This window comes from Cyprinodon variegatus, unplaced genomic scaffold (genome assembly GCF_000732505.1).
Source record: "Cyprinodon variegatus isolate N-32 unplaced genomic scaffold, C_variegatus-1.0 Scaffold109, whole genome shotgun sequence".
Classification (NCBI taxonomy): Eukaryota; Metazoa; Chordata; class Actinopteri; order Cyprinodontiformes; family Cyprinodontidae; genus Cyprinodon; species Cyprinodon variegatus.
This window is the reverse complement of record NW_015150562.1, coordinates 545,364-561,761: the sequence shown is the minus strand read 5'-3', so window position 1 is coordinate 561,761 and position 16,398 is coordinate 545,364. Positions and strand designations below refer to the sequence as shown.

At 36.4% G+C, this 16,398-nt stretch overlaps 2 protein-coding genes across 2 annotated transcripts in view; both read right to left on the bottom strand.

Annotated features, from left to right (window-relative positions):
• The window catches only part of LOC107084778 (alpha-N-acetylneuraminide alpha-2,8-sialyltransferase-like), a 7,886-nt gene extending 4,730 nt beyond the window's left edge, over nucleotides 1-3,156 (bottom strand). The window contains exons 1-6 of the mRNA XM_015374781.1: nucleotides 3,143-3,156; nucleotides 2,750-2,827; nucleotides 2,590-2,655; nucleotides 2,035-2,091; nucleotides 1,830-1,904; nucleotides 45-189 (exon numbers count right to left, since the gene is read on the bottom strand). Coding sequence (XP_015230267.1) covers nucleotides 45-189; nucleotides 1,830-1,904; nucleotides 2,035-2,091; nucleotides 2,590-2,655; nucleotides 2,750-2,827; nucleotides 3,143-3,156 — 435 coding nt within the window. The remainder of the gene's footprint in view (nucleotides 1-44; nucleotides 190-1,829; nucleotides 1,905-2,034; nucleotides 2,092-2,589; nucleotides 2,656-2,749; nucleotides 2,828-3,142) is intronic.
• A 4,047-nt stretch (nucleotides 3,157-7,203) lies between these two features.
• Nucleotides 7,204-16,398, bottom strand: part of LOC107084805 (alpha-2,8-sialyltransferase 8F-like) — a 15,995-nt gene continuing 6,800 nt past the window's right edge. Inside the window, exons 2-7 of the mRNA XM_015374828.1 lie at nucleotides 15,007-15,081; nucleotides 14,795-14,869; nucleotides 14,245-14,389; nucleotides 8,839-8,951; nucleotides 8,456-8,548; nucleotides 7,204-8,382 (exon numbers count right to left, since the gene is read on the bottom strand). Of these exons, the coding sequence (XP_015230314.1) occupies nucleotides 7,905-8,382; nucleotides 8,456-8,548; nucleotides 8,839-8,951; nucleotides 14,245-14,389; nucleotides 14,795-14,869; nucleotides 15,007-15,081 (979 nt within the window). The 3' untranslated portion in view covers nucleotides 7,204-7,904. The remainder of the gene's footprint in view (nucleotides 8,383-8,455; nucleotides 8,549-8,838; nucleotides 8,952-14,244; nucleotides 14,390-14,794; nucleotides 14,870-15,006; nucleotides 15,082-16,398) is intronic.

Genomic DNA, 16,398 nt, shown 5'->3' with positions numbered 1-16,398 from the left:
TATTGTCAGCAACAGTAATCAGTGAGCAATTCTAAATAACTTACTTTGGCAAATCTATTAAAATGCTCTGAGTTCACTGTAACTGATTTCGTCTTCTGGGAATCATAGACAACTGTTGCTCCCAGTGGAGTGTTTTTCTGGGTCATGATGGCATTCTCAAAACCATTGCACTTGAGGCTAAGCTGAGTCCTGGGAAACCAAAAAAATACAGAGAAATAAAACAGTTTGCTTGGATGTAAGGAGTGCAGAGACAGAGGAAACTCTATATAATGCCTATTACTAAGGCTATGCTGGGCTGACGTGATATGCTGAGCTGACACAACACCGGACTGGAGCAGAGCAAATAGCCATCCTACAAGTATTACTTTCTTGTGATTGGCTTATACAAGGGAGATATGTGATTGGTTGCAAATCATTGCCTGTATAAAAAAAATGCATTTGTGTATCGAGGCACGTCAAGAGAGTCTTAAAAATCCAGACACAAATGCAGTGAAGCTTAAAGACCAATGGTACTTTGTAATTTAATTTATAATGTTTATGGACCAGAAATACTTTGGTGAATGCATGTGTGAATCTTGTATGCTTGCGTGAATCATGCTGTGTGTGTGTGTGTGGAGCTGGTCTTGTGCATGTATGAATCACATATGTGTATTTGTGAAGACTGAGACCGATTTAGCTCCATATATAAGCCTCTTCATAATAGACAATCTGCATTATAAAAGAACTATAAGGAGATGGCCACAGGAAGCTGAAGAAGCTTTGCAAGGTTGTTTTGAGGCTACAGCACTGTTAGCCACATGGAGAGGATATCAAAGCAATGACTGAGTTTGCAACTGACCACATGGACTTCTGTGTAAGGAGGCACACAGAAGGAGGCAGAAAAGCAACCTCCAGCAGAACAATATCAGAGATGTGTGATCAGGGAAAAAAGACCACAATCAAAATGATGATCAGCAGATGGTAGTCTGGACAGGATCAATGAATTGAATACCTTCTTCAACAGGTCCAGTTCAGGAACAAACTCAGCATCCTTCTCTCTTGCCCTCAGACACATGGAAATATTGCCCTCCTCTGCCATTGACTCTCCTGCTTCTAGAAATTTGTTCTCAACCAAATCTGAAAAAATGCTGCTGGGTCGTCGGGCCCTCGATTGTTCTCGTCTGCTCTTCTCTGGTGGGTGTGGCCATCCCTTTGTCAGCCCTCCTTAAATCTCAGGGATTTGGGGTTCCCTTGGATAACCAGGGCTCGGAGTGTGTCTTTTTTGGTCGTGGACGAGTCTGTGGCTGTTCACACCTTCTATTGAGTGCATTTTACTTTTGAAGAAGCTTTCTTTTTTTCTCTCTGTCTGTTTGTCTGTGCATCCATCCATGTGACTCAATGTAGTCAGCTAAGTTTTGTTAGGTAGAAAACTTTTAACCTTAATCTGACTCTATGATATGAATGAATTGGCTTCGTAAAGAGTCTTAAGATGACAAGTGTTTTGAAATGGCGCTATATAGGTAAACAGAAGAATAATTTATGCATCTACATGGCATCCAATTATCTGAATAAAAACAAGACTGAATTAATCATTTTTGGCACAAATGAAGACTGAATAAATGTCAGCACATAGATTCAGTTATAAAATAAAGTTTTAAGTTTGGCCTTTTACTACAAGAAGGAACTTAAATTTTACTTGAAATGATACAAGTGATGATGTGCTTATCATTTCACAGAACTTGTTCCATTATTATGGGTTATTTTATACATCAATATTTCATGAAACAGCTTACCAAATGCATCTCTGTTCATAACAAATAAATGATGACTGTTAAAGACCTTGACTTTACCTGATTGCCTCGTGCCTGCTTTCATTTTTAACCCAGGGTTTAGAGTAATTCTTCAGAATTTCATCTATTGTCTTCCTGTTGTACATCAACAAATGCATATACCCAGTTAGGTCTTGGAACATTTCTTACATTACTTATATTGAGTGAAGAAAATGCAGACATCGAATTAAAGGCAAGGGATAAAAATTGTGTAGCTTGATCTCACCTGCAGTCTTTGCAAGAATTAGAGGACTTAGGAGGCCGTGGCTCAGGTTTCTTATTGCTGTAATTCAGAAAAAGAAAGGATTCTGTATGTGTCAATGACTTCTTAAATATAATTACAAGATTCTATCATTGATCATACTGTATGAGATGTGTAAACATTGAGATTTTGCTTCATTTTAAATGTTTAAACAACTTTTTCACTAACATGCTGCTGTGTACCCTGATCCTCATGACGGAATTTATTCTCCATTCCGCCTAAAGCTGTCACAGAAGAGTTGGATTTATAATAAAATTAAATAACACAAATGTAGACTTTTTTAACTGATTAGTTTACTTCTAAAAGGAGCTGTACCCCCCCTAAATAACTTGGTTGGGAGAAAATGGAGATCAATAGAAATATATATAGCACTCCTCAAGTGGTGATTGTGAAAAGTTTTGATCTATTTTCTCTGACAAAATATTATGCTCTGCTTTGACTTTCCACTTAAACTCCCAATCTAATTCTCAAAATCAATCTCACAAATTCTTGATATTTAAAAAAAAAAGATATACTTACTAGATATTTTGAATTCTTTCTTTCCATGCTGGAGAGCAAACCTTCAATAGTTTGTTACTTTTAAACCTGAAACACACAGTGCACCACAGTACATAGTAATAAAAAAGCTAAATTGACATTTAATTACATGAAATTGAAAGCAGTAAGAGTCTGTTCTCACCTGCCCCACTTATACACATTTGTGGTTTTGTTCTGTACAAGGAATGACGGAAGCTGTCCGTTAAGAAGATTCCAGTCACTAACAAAAAGAAAAAAGTGATCTTATTATTTTATAGTTTTTCCTTAGATTTAAGTGTGGTTACTAGTTTAAGTTGTGCTTTAACAAAAAAAAACCTATAATATACTGCTGTTTTAATAGTGGAATGGAGTAATAACACAAGAATAATCACCTTTACTCCTGATTGCAAAACAATCTATCCCTTTAGAAACATTAAGCAGCAATTGAGGAATATTGTCAAGTTAAGGGTCTTTCTCAGGGACCCTGAGTTATATTCCAGGGTTTGAATCACCAATCTCGTAGCTTCTCCAAGACACATATGCCCTCCTCTCTGACCACTGGACGACCATGAAGGCTCCCTTTCAGTAAAGCAGTCTCTTATTTTAGTGGATTTATAGGTAAAATTCTTTAAAACTCTTTTTGCTATCATTATGAGAATTCATTGTAGAATAAATAGAAATATAATATCCCTTTATTGTCCCACTATGGGGACATTTTTGTCTTACAGCAAAAGCATAACAGCAAACATCTTCACACAAATGTGGACCTTCAAAAATGCATAAAAATAACAGTAAGTAACAGTTAAAAAAAACCAAATACTGTACTGAACAGTGTTTTTACAATATAAAACGCTGTGCAATCATCTGAAGAATAAACAATTAATATACAGCTGTGGACATTTTTAAAGCAATGGATATGTGAAAATAACAGCAACACCGGATATGTGCAATTATGATTGCGATGTTGATAATTCTCTAGATTAAAAATACAAAACAAAACAGCAATTTTAATGGTTGGGTATTATCAACAAATGAATTTTGGGTTGTCACTAGATGGACCTAACCTAATTTGATTCACTGCTTAGTGACTAGTTGTAGGATACAGTCTTTGGTCAAAATGTTAACATTATAGTTTTGAGAATAATTACATATTGGAGGTTGTACCTTTCTCCTTCCTCCTTCACTGCATTTGAGGCTTTTTCACATAGATCATTTACAAATATATGTTGAGAGGCTTGGAATTTCTAAAATAAAACAGCATAATTACTGAGACATGTGAAATGGCTTACCAGAATTATTCAAACCCCTATGCTTAGTTCTCAATGACAATATGAAAGATGGCGTAGTTTAATTTGTTGCTGTACATCTGTATTCTATACTGCTTTATCCACCTCCCAACTGCATGTCGTTGCCACACTTTAAGAGCCACACTTAAGCTGGTTGAAAATCACCCAATATGTAAAGGCGTTCTTTGAAGTTTTCTTTATAACAGATGAGAGTGGTCATCAGGTTCAGATTCAGATAGAGTAAGGGCACACCCCTTATGAGTTTTCCTTTTCATGCTGTTTTCAACTGCTTTTTAATTCCATTTTATGTCATCTGACTCAAACTGTTTGCTGTCTACTTTTTGTTTTGCCCTCTGTCACCTAAGATATTCCCCCGTCTCTTGTACCTTGACCCTTAGGTCATAAATCAACATATACTGTAACTTTATCTTACTATTAGCAGAATCTGGAATTCTTGTGTGATATTTGAATTTTCTGTTAGATAACACATTTTTCTTAAATAATTTTTTCTAAATTTTTGTCATAGGAGATGATTTCTTATAACAAAATTTAGTAACTTGTACAGAACACAACAATTCAGACAGTCAGAGGTTATGGTTTATTTACTCATTTTTTAAATACAGGAACTAGAATTAAATAAAAAAAATAATTTCATCTGAGTTCATGTTCAGTTTAAAAGCTGTATTAATAATCTCGTAAGAAAATCTACTTTCGGTTTCGGGTAATGTTCAAATGTGCTAACTAAGCAGTCCGTAGAAAAAGCTGTCAGGGCAATTTAAGACAAAGACCCAAAAGTATTTTCATGGTAAGTGACAAACACAACATTTGTCCAGTCCTAAGAAAACGCTGTTATCACACCTGTCATACAAAAACAGTGTTGCATGTGGGCCCCTTAACAGGGAGCTAACCAAGCAGGACAAAAAGAAAATGTCTATCACCCGTAAAATCATTTCACCAATAGTTTCCCGTGGATTGTTTATTGATAATAAAACCTGCTGAAAAACTTGAATATCAAGACATTTTCTGTAAATAATTAGCCAAACATTAATGTAAAAGGTTGAGCCAGTAAGGTTAGTTGACCAAGTCTTTACATATAAAATGCCATTGAAAACAAACCGTTCAATGGGATCTTATAAACACAGTGACCTTTGAATATGCTAACAAAGGTAAACCTTTAACACATTTTTCATCTCCTGTAATAACATATAATGTTAAAGGAACCCTGTGTGTTTGCACCTTGAAGCTTTCTCTCTCCGGTTCTTTTTCCCGAAAAGAGTTAACTCGCAACAAACTCTTTAACTAACACTTCATTATGTATATGTGTTAAATAACTATTAGACATGTAAACAGAATTTATAGAAATTATAATCTTACTCAGATCAGAGAAGTTGCTTATTGTTACAGAAGGCAGCACTTACCAACCAGGCAAACATCTCATGAATTGGGCCCTGATTCACCGTTACACAATCTTTTTATACATCTCCTGTCTGCCACATCATCACATCATTTCATCATTCATGTTTGCAGATGTGGAGACATCCGTGGCTCCAGCATTATCAAAATATTACACTTTGTTCTTTGCTGAGGGACACCGCTCTCATTCCATTCCCAAATATTTGCCACATACTGAATGAAGTTTATAACTGGTTATCCGGACAGAGGAACTCTCCTAATTAGATAAACTACTGGGGAAAACATCAGTTCTGACATGCAACAGGCAGGTAATATTAGGGTGTGATAAACTCAAACATAATCAATGATAATTATCCTAACACACATCTTCTGCATACAATAATTGCCTGGATTCTCCCTTGACATAAAAATAGCACAAGCAAAAAAAAACAAAAAAACATGCAGTATCTTCCTGCTCCCAGAGGGAAAACAATGATACAGAAAAAATGAGACCAAAATAGTTAATTGCTAAAATAATCAGCAAGTACCAATCTAGAACTAAATCACCAGATTTTCTTTCTATTCAAATTGAAAAGCTGAATCTGTTTGGGGAGTGCTGTTAATCAAAATTATGATGAAAAATGGAAATGGAAACTTTCACATTAAAACCTCAAAAGAATTCTCTAGTTGTATTTCACACAAAACAAGTTGCTTCTCCAAGACAGTAAATGTTTGCATTTTTTATTGATGCTGGGAAATACCTTCTTTTTTTTTTTTTATTTGTTTATTCGAGGTTCTTATTAATAAAAAATAATGTATCACTTTAGGAAAAAAAACTGCAGCTCCTCATATTCCAGCAACAGTATTTTCTGTCATCAGAAAAAACTGACACTTACTGACATTTACTACAACAAAGACTAAAGTATGATTGTGCTACTATTGAAGAAACTTACTTGCTGTCGAATGTTGTGCAGATTAAATAAGTCAGCAGGATGCCCAAAACAAGCGAAGGCAAATGTCGTACGAGTTGTCCCCTCATATCTTCTTGTTCTGTTAATCACACTGCATGCTCCTCCACCCGACTGCTGACTGATTGTCATTCCTGCTGTCATGTCAGAGTTTCTTTCTACATTGTATTCCTGTAAAACCAGCTCAGTTTAGTAACACCTACAGCAATTCTCCTACAGTAGGGAACTTTGTCCTCTGGCCCCATAGGAGCTCACTGAGCTGACCTGGGGTAAAGCGGTATTAGTCAGTGGTTTGGAGGACTGAACTGTGAGTTCTCTCACCTTTAAATTCGGAAGGATATCAAAACTTAAAATGGGACTTTTGCTTCTCATCTTTTGTCCACTGCAAATATAACAAATAATTTAATGCTGAGGGCCGAAAAGAATTTAGTGAATGTGAGATGTATATCCCATACATAAGAGATAGTTGCTTTAGTATCATAAATATTACAAGCAGTTTGCACGCTTTTTCCTTGTTTTCACATTCCCTGTAAAACCCTTGAAGTTTATTATACATGAAAAAGAGAATAAATAGTTACTTCCTGACTGGATCCATACATTTTCATTAAAGAAAATAAGTTTTATTTTAGATTATTATCACTTTATTTGAGCTGTTTTTTTGGAGCCTTTATATTGATTTAGCTTTCTATTTTTTTTTTTCTTCAAGGCATTTCTATTTTGACTACATAGGAATATGTTTTTCCTAACCTAAAACAGCATTGTTGGAGAACAGAACATGTGAATTAATCTTTTCTCACAGTCAAAAGCAAAGAAAAGACACTCATTCTACAGGAAAACTTACCCTACCACTAAGTGGCAGTGTAGTTGTTTTTTCTAGGCAGTATTTCCAGGGAAAACGAAACATAAGAGACTTCAAAGACTTAAAATAAGAGCCATTGAACTGCAGACATACAAACGGATTTGGTTCCACCCATTTAAATACATTTGCCCATTTTTAAGAATTCGAAACTTTCATTTAAAACATTTATTTGTTTTAGGTCTATAAAGATTAGTCTGACAAGTATTTTTTTTTTTTAAATCAATTGGGATGACTTTATTTAAGGCAAAAAAAAGGCACCATACTTCGTCCTTAGTCTGTCAGGGTGAAGAAAGAGGTCAGTGTCTGAAAAGTTCTCTGTTTAAAATATGTGTTTTGTTTTTACTACAAACTAGGCACACATTTCAGAGTGGTAAAAATTCTCAAAAACGGGTACATTCAGTTTGCTGGTCTTATTGTTTAGTCACAAAGTTCTTAAAAAGGAGGTAGTTTGCTACTGTACTATTAAAACACATTAAACCACACTCTACCAAAAAAACAGGGTAATATAAGTCCCTAATTGCAGATGGCCTCACAAAGGCTCATGTTACAGCATAATAACTTCTTCTGAACTCCATCCAGAACAAAACAATAAATAAAGTTGCAGAAAAAGATACTATCTTGTTTACAGGCTGTGTGTTTAGATTTCAATCTCAGTGCATATTTTGTAACTGCTGATAGACGTGCTGAACTGTATGGCTATGATCAGTGTATTCTAAACAGTCCATTTATTTACTAGAAGATTATATGCATGTTGATGACTGGTTTCATCCTGAAGCAATGGAGAAAGGCACTTTGCTCTATGTGCTGAGGAGTCTAGTTTCCCTGTGCTTTGCAGTCTCCAAGGTGTAATTTAAGCACACCCTGGCTGTGCAACATCAACAAGTGGTTAAACTCCTCTGGCATGGCGTGAAACTTTGTTTTGGTTTTTCTATCATCATAATAGTGGTTAGTTAAGGTTTGAAAGCTGTGTGGGTGAACGTCGAAGGGCCAGAATCCATACAACTGCACATTGTCGCAGAGCTCCAAAGCAAGGCTTGTCATTATAATACCGGTGCTGAGTCGTACTGTTTTTAGGCCCTGAGAGCGCCAGAAAAGAGCCAGACTCTGGAGGTATCCAGGGTTGAAGAAGATAGATCTGATGGGGCTTTCAAAGTCCTCAAGCGTGTACAAAGCCCGGAGAGACACAGGAGTGTTGCGGCCAAAGGAGAAAGCAGGAAGCAGCAAAAGAGAGTGGCCATAGCTGCGCAGACTCTCCACAAATTTCCGTCGCCGTCCCATCAGAGCCCCAAACCTACAAATAAAAAACTGATCAATGAAGAAAAAAAAGGCTAAAATGATATTATTTAAGGTGGAAAGCTACTCACTTTTCCATGAGGATGCTTGGGTTTGCAGTCACAAGGTCCGTCTTACTGCCAACATGTGTCTCATACCCATTTGACAAGGGAGGTAAATTGCATCTAACAAAGGAACGTGAGCAAAAATACTGTTGGATAGAGCCAGACATGGGCAATGTGGCAATGTGGAGTCAACAAGTCATCTCCATGTCATGTATTTAATCTACCCAGTCAATTAACCAGGTGAGTCCAATCTGCACAGGTTAATTCACGGTGAAGATTGGACTCACCTTCTTCAGTGGCTGGGTAGAACAAATACATGACATGGAGATGACTTGTTGACTCCACATTGCCCATGTCTGGATAGAGCTTCCAAATGTCAAGTTTCATAGAAACTTGGAAAATGTTCTTACCTGATTACAAAGTCAGCTGAATCAATCTCTTTGCCACAGCTGCTGTTTCCCAGGATCCCACCATTACCAACAACAGCACACGTATGCCATGTTTTATTTGGAAAGGGAAGCTCCTAGAATCATCACAACAGAAATGTCTAAGATGCATATTACATTTCCAGGCATAAGGAAACTTTCCTCAGATCTTTACCTTTAAAACCTTAGAATGTTAACACACTATTACATAAAGATTTATATTTTGACAAGTGCTTTGACAGAGAGTGGACAGATTTTTAGAAAAAATCTGCATCTGATCTATTGTCATTTTAGATGCACCAAAAGTCCTTTATGGTTTTACAAAAATGTACATTCATCATGGAGGAAAAGAAAAAAGATTTCACATACAAACAAAAAGAATGTTGTTGGATCTTAAGAATAAATTTGGAACTTATTATCATTGTAATAAGTCTAGCATAAATCTTGTTCATCAATTTAGAAAGTATAAAAAAACAGTTTCAACGATACATAAAAGTAACAGTACACCAAAAGACAATCTTTCTTATATTGATAAAATGATATTGATAGCTCCAACTTTGGTGTTAGTTATTTTCTTACATAATTGTCCTAAATTAAAGAAGGAACAGAAAACAGTTGTTTGGTGTTTTAAAGGAGGCCTTGTGGCAAAGCTCCAGATGCTGGCTTTCTTGCAGAGTTAGATGGGATTCACAGCACAATATACCTTTTAAATGTTAATCTTTAAATAACCAGGAAGAAATTGACCAAAAAGTTTAAAAAAATTTAATCCCATATATTCAAGTTCAAGCCCCACACCCACAGACTGCCACTCTGGGTCCCTGAGCAAAGACCCTTAACCCCCAAACTGCTTCCCGGGCGCCGCACAATGGCAGCCCACTGCTCCCCAAGGGGATGGGTTAAAATGCAGAGAGTTAATTTCTTGGCTCTGTAATTGTGACAGTGTAAGGACAATAAAACCCTGGAAAAAAAACCCAGAAAAAATATATTATAAAAGAAAACTTCTCAGGCTAATAGACTTTTGCAACATACAAAAGTAAAGATTATATAGTTGTGTCATTAGAATTTCTATTTGGTACTTTAAATAGATTTGGACGTTGTTTTTTGTTTTGCTAAGATTGCTAAAACGTTAACCTATACAAACCAGTGGACTTCTCAGCCCTTCTCCAGACTGTATTCATTGAACCAATAGTCTCTCTAATAGAGATAATATCCGCAACTAATAGGATCTCAACTATTTCAAAAATTGGAAAAATCTAGAGCCCTTCGGCTCTAATACTAACCGGCTGCAAAGAATCCTTTACAGACTGGAAAATATTGAGTAACTGGTTGTCAACATTTCTAACAGGCTAAATAATTCAATTCAATTTAAAATACTTTATTTTTCCTGAAGGGAAATTAAATCTTGTGGTAACTCAAAGTTTTTTTTTTGTTGTTTTTTTTATCCAATGGTAGTAGGGGTTGATAGATGTAAACAGGAGGGATCCTCTGTAGCTTTCTGTCTTGCACTGAATCTGGAGAAGCCTCTTACTAAGCACACTTTGTTGTTGTTTAAAAATCTTGAGATCACCCTCACCACAACAGATTTATAGAAGATAGGTAGAATCTTGCTTCAAACGCTGAGGGTCCTAAGCTTTCTTAGAAAGTACAATCTACTCTGTCCTTTCTTGTAGATGGCTTTACAGTTGTGTCTCCAGTCTAGTTGTCTAAGTGAACACCAAGGTATTTATACTTCTTAACCATCTCCACTTCTTCTCTCATGATGTGAACAAGGATTCAACTTTTACCCGTTTCTTCAGAAATCTACAATCATCTCCCTTGTTTCTTGACATTCAGGATCAGATGATTGTTTCAGTTCTTTTTAATGCAGAACAGGATTGTGATCTAGTTTCCCAGAGATGCATGAGTCATTGACAGTTGCAGTGTAGCAGAGAGTAAGGTATGGTTAAAATCAACACAAATTGCCACAAATGCATTTGGCTGTTGTTTCTGTAGCTTAGCAACAATGGGACTTATTACCTGGCATGCAGTGTTGGCAACTGCAGAAGGTGTGATTTAAATGGTTACTAATATAACACTGGTAAACTCTCTAGGCAAAAAATATAGTCAGAAGCCAACTGCAAACGGTTCAATATCTTGGCTGCAGTGACTCATCTTCACAGTAACATGTCCTGGATGAAATGACACCATCTGTTATTCACAACGGGTTGTTCTCATCAACAATCTTCCGATGTCTCAATCATCAGGCACATTTAATCTCACATTTAGTCTGGTTTATCAGGCTACCCTGGACATGTCAAACAACCAAACCTTTAGAGCCATTATCAATCACATAGATTACAGTACGTCTTAGAATTGATTTAAAAAAATCCTTCAAATAGCCTTTGGATAGACCTGAATACTATGAGAAGAAGTAGTTTTTTCTGATATTCAGTTTAACAGACCTTGAATTTTGCAGCATAGCTGTTGTTAAAGCTCTAATAGGGCTTGGGATCCGCGTTGTATTGTGGGACCTGGCGGTCATGTTGATTGCTATGCGAACGTAAACATAGCTCTGATACAACGTTGTTGTTGAACGAAGAGACGTAGAAGTAGAGGGAAAAGATGTTAAAATCCCGAAAACGATCTGGAATTTACCGGGACACATTAAATAGAGAAGCCAGGGACTGGTATGTTGACAAAATCAGCATTATTAATAATTTGGATCCATATAAAGTTCCAAACAATGAGTGGAGCACCGATGAGTGAGCGCCTATACTTCAAAACAGTTCCGAAGCTACAAGTCCTTGGAGTCTCATGTGCAGTTCACGAATGGATGAGTTCAGGAGCTGCAGATCATAAAGCCAGCAAACAGTGCAAACACAGTAATCCGTACAAAGGTAAGCTGTGCTTAGACGGGCTCTGGAACCTGCTAGTTTAGTAATTGCTAACGGTTAGTGCTAACAACCACTCACGCATGTAATGTACTTTTAACTAGCTGCTATGTGTTTCAAAGGTGTAGTTAGTAACGTTAGCTGCCAACCCTCCCTAAACCCTCCGGGTTTCTCACGTATTTGAGCCTTTTCCTGCTGCCGTTTTTATTATTTTCCCGTAAAAGATCCCAACTTTGAAGGAAAGAAACAAAGTAGGCTATAAAATAAAACCGTGCATCTTTAACTTACCAGAATGAAAATGCAGGGAACACACTCTCAATGACATTGGAATACTGTGGAAAGTTATGTTCGGTCGACTTACAGCCGCTATCCAAGCTAGCCAACGACTCTTTATCTCTGACACTTGGTCTCCGTGGTTGCGCCTCCAGGCAGGAAAGCGGTGGAAAGTTAACCCATTTTCTATGTTTTTCCCATGGCGACCATGTGTTGAGCTGTTACAGCCCACAATACAGCAACGGTTTACCATGGTTGAAATCAAGTTAAGGTGAAATTAATCAAATTAAAACACGGCTGAGAGGGAGTACGGTACGCTGTAGTCGTAGGCAGTAGTCTGTGCAGCGATAAAGCCATCAACATGGCGGCCACGCAAAGTAATTACGCCATGACGCCCAAGCCCTATACCAGTCCATCCCTTACAGGCTAGAGGGAGTATATCGTAATGAGTTGATCTTCAGTTCCCCCATGGAGATGAACACCTATATGTAACATCCCAGATATTCTCCATGTAAAAAAGGGCTAAACTTTTCAACATAAGATGTAGATGAATTGGAAGAGTCATACTCAATTTTCTTTTTTTTTTATTTTACCTACTAAAACTATTTAATTTAGAATTAAACAAATAAACTCAGAACCTCCTCAGGCATATCTAGCTTTCTTAAAACTTTATCTGCCTGTACTCTAAAAATTACGCAAACAATCTTACCTCCTACTGGCAAGTAGGAAATTTACTTACCAGGAGAGATATTAAACATTCAAACTAAAATCTTAATATCAAACTAAAATTGGAAAAAAAATAAAAAAGATGCTCACATTTAGCACAAATAATGATAAAAAAAAAACTTACAGTTCATAAAAGAGTTTTGGAGGAAGTCTAGGCAAACTTATCAGGTGTAAAAACCTTTAGTCAAACACAACTTAAATTTACTATCAACTGCAGGGTTTTGAGCATGAAAAGCTGTTTAACATCAGGCCTTAGCATCACAGCCGGCTTTAGTTCCAGACTTTAGCCAGGCCACAAAAAAACAATGTTCATTTAACCTCTTTGAGCCCTTGGGCAGTGGCCATGCTTTCAATTTTTTATTTTTTTTTCAATAACTGAAGTGTTATTCTGTTTTAGGTTATAATTAGATGTCTGCACATTCTCCTTCAGGATTTTTCTGGTAGAGAGCAGTATTTGTTATTCCCTCAAATAAATTACGTCATCAGGGCTGTGGAACAGCAAAGCATTCAAGACCATCACATTACAATTACCAAGTTTAATAATAATAATTGAACTTTTTTGATCTCACATTGGAGGAATTTACCTCTTTATTTAACCCATCCCATTGGGGGATAAATGGGCTGCCATTGTGCAGCGCCCAGAAAGCAGTGTGGGGTTAAGGGTCTTGCTCAGAGACCCAGAGTGGCAATCTGTGGGAGTCGGGCACGAACTCAGAACCTCAGGATTCCAAGATCTTTGTCCTAACCACTAGGCTGCTACTCCCCTCAAATCCCCTTTAGATGTTAACATTTTACTTTTCTTAGATTTGTTAATTTTCTCAAAGATGTAATTGGACAAACACCTTTCGCAATGTTGTTACTTAGTATTTTACAACTAACTATTATAAAGTCTCAGGACCACCAAGAAGTTGTCTTGTCAAAGTTGAAATGGGTCTTTTTGTTCTTTTTGTTCAGAAGTGCTTTTGGATCTTGGAACTTTTCCATTAATGGCTTTTTGCCAACTATTTTTTTTTTTTTACAACTGAGTAACAAACAGTGAGCTTTTGAGAGGCAAGTGATGCCTACAGTGCTTTGGAAGTTTTTCTTGTTTCATTTTTTGTTTTTTGTTTTTACAAACTATTAAATAACGACTCATTAAAAGACGTCAAACTACTGATCTGTTCTTATATTTCTTTACATCAGTGCTTGAGGCAATGTTTTTAAAGAGCTTTTGACCAATTTCTATTGTCAGATTCTATAGAACTGGGTAATAATTAAACATTGGTGTAGCTATTGAAATTGCACTTAAAATATTTTTTTTCACAGAAGGCCAGGTGGATTTGGATAATTCTTTATTTTTACATTTCATTTGATGAAAAAAAGCTATTTGTATTTATTCTGATTATGTTATGATATCAAACACTTCCAGAGCACTGTGTCATTCAGATAGATAAAGGGTTTTTTGTCATTGGTAAACATTCAACTGCAGAGCAAAAGTTAAAAAACACAATTTGCTATTGAATAAAGACAGAAAATGACCTACTTTGAAAAAGGTGCTGAAAATCTCCTGGTTCACCTGAAGGGTTCGCTTCTTCTCTCCATCATAAACAAGTTTTGTTCCCACTGGAGTGTTCTGCTGGGTAATGGTGGCCTTCTCAAAACCATGGCACTTGGAGCGCAGCTGTGATCTGGGGAGCCATAAGGACACTGCTGACTCTCACAGTGCAACAAACAATTGAGGATATCCGATTTAACATAAAATATGCTTGAACTTATCTATTATTTGCGTTTTAAATTTATTTGATTCTCCTTTAATGAAGTATTTTTATTCCTAATAGCTAAAGCTTTTAGTAATATTTTGTGTAACAGTTTCTTTAGTTTAAAGATCATGCATTCTATTTCCAATTTCAAATTACCTATTTAAATTATATGTTCCTTCATGGTTAAACCTCCTATCTTTAAAAATTTAGGATAATATTTTATAGATTTAAGACTTAATAAAGAAAAACAACACATAACAAAATGTTTTTAGTATTATCACATAAGGTAAAAGATGCAGATCCAGTGGTTTCAGGGTGTTTTTTTCTTCTTACCTGAACTTCAGGTAACTCTCCTCTTGTTTCTTCCAGGCTTTCGCATATACTTCTAAGACTTTGTTTATATTCTCCCTTTGATAGATAAACACGTCAGAATTCACTATAACATTTGTGAAATCAGCATTTCTGACAAGACTTAGTTTGTTTGTGGTACAAATAAGGCCCTAGTCATTCAGTAGATGTAGAACGCTGCACCAATTTGTTCTCACCTGCAGTCTTTGCAAGAAGCTGGGGGTTGAGGAGCTCTCTTCTGCTGAGGCTGTGATTGCAGAGGTTGCACATTACTGTGGGAAAAGGACAATATTGCATTAGACAAGATATTTATCATTGCAGACCTGTTTTTTTGCATTTAATAAAACAATTGGAGATCATCATGAATAAAACACATTAACATTTATTGCCTAACAGTATAGCTGAATGATTTAGTTAAATATACTGTGATTAAAACTAATATTGCACCGATACCAATACCAGTATCGGGCAGGGCCAAACCCAGCAATAAAATGGTGGTATCAGTATCGGCAAGTACCAACAAATAGGGCACCGATACCATTTTGAGAGCCAAAAGTTTATTCAACTATTGTCACCCATTCCAGGTAGGCAATAAAAAGTTCTACTGGATTCACTTTGTATTAGTATTTTTCCTGCTTCACAAAGGTAGGCAGCAGCTTGACAGACCTGTGATGGCAATTATTTTGCATCCAAGTAGTATGCAGTTCTTAATATATACAGTATACACACACACATCCATTTCAAACATGGTATCGGTATGGTATCGGTGTCAGCCAATACTGCACATCCAGGTATCAATATCGGGGCCAAAAAATTGCATTGTCACTACACTAATTAAAACTAGAAGCCTTTGTGATTTGAAAGTTGCATTTTGTTAAATTGCGATTATATTACAAAAGCAATTAATTGCCCAGCCCTGAAGTCTTAATTATACTTAACTTTTCCATTTTTATTACAACCACAAACTTCAAGGTCTCTCATTTGAGAGCCACACAAAAGGCTTTTCTGTGATGATCAGACGATTGTGAGGAAAGCATAAGTAACAGCAGAAATCGTGATTGTCCTAGGAACAATGCATCAGGTTAATAAAAAGTTGTGGAGAAATATAAAGCACTGTAATGGTAAGGGACAACATGCCTACATCACCTGCTAAAGTGATCGGCCTGGTAAAAGCAGCCAAGAGGCTCACTAAAACTCTTACACAGCGGCAAGGAACCTCACTGCTCACATAAATGAAGTGAAATTACTCTTATTAGTTACACATCCCACAAACTTAGCCTTTCTCCAAAAATGTTCAGACAAAAGGTGTATAAAGATCTAGATAGATCTAAAAGCTTTTTCATTTTGTTGCTAATTCATTTAATTCATTGCAAATTCAATTCAAAATACTTTATTATTTCCAAAAGGAAATTAATGGTTTTAGCTCCTATCAAAGTGACTCATCAAAGAGTTGTAGAGGTTGATTGCTGTTGGCAGGAGAAATCTCTCGCAGCTACCTGTGTGAAAAGACACCCTGTATTACCGTACATGAGTTTGCTCAGAGTTGTCCACCATGCTCTTTTCTGTATGAAGTATTCATCTTTGCAAAC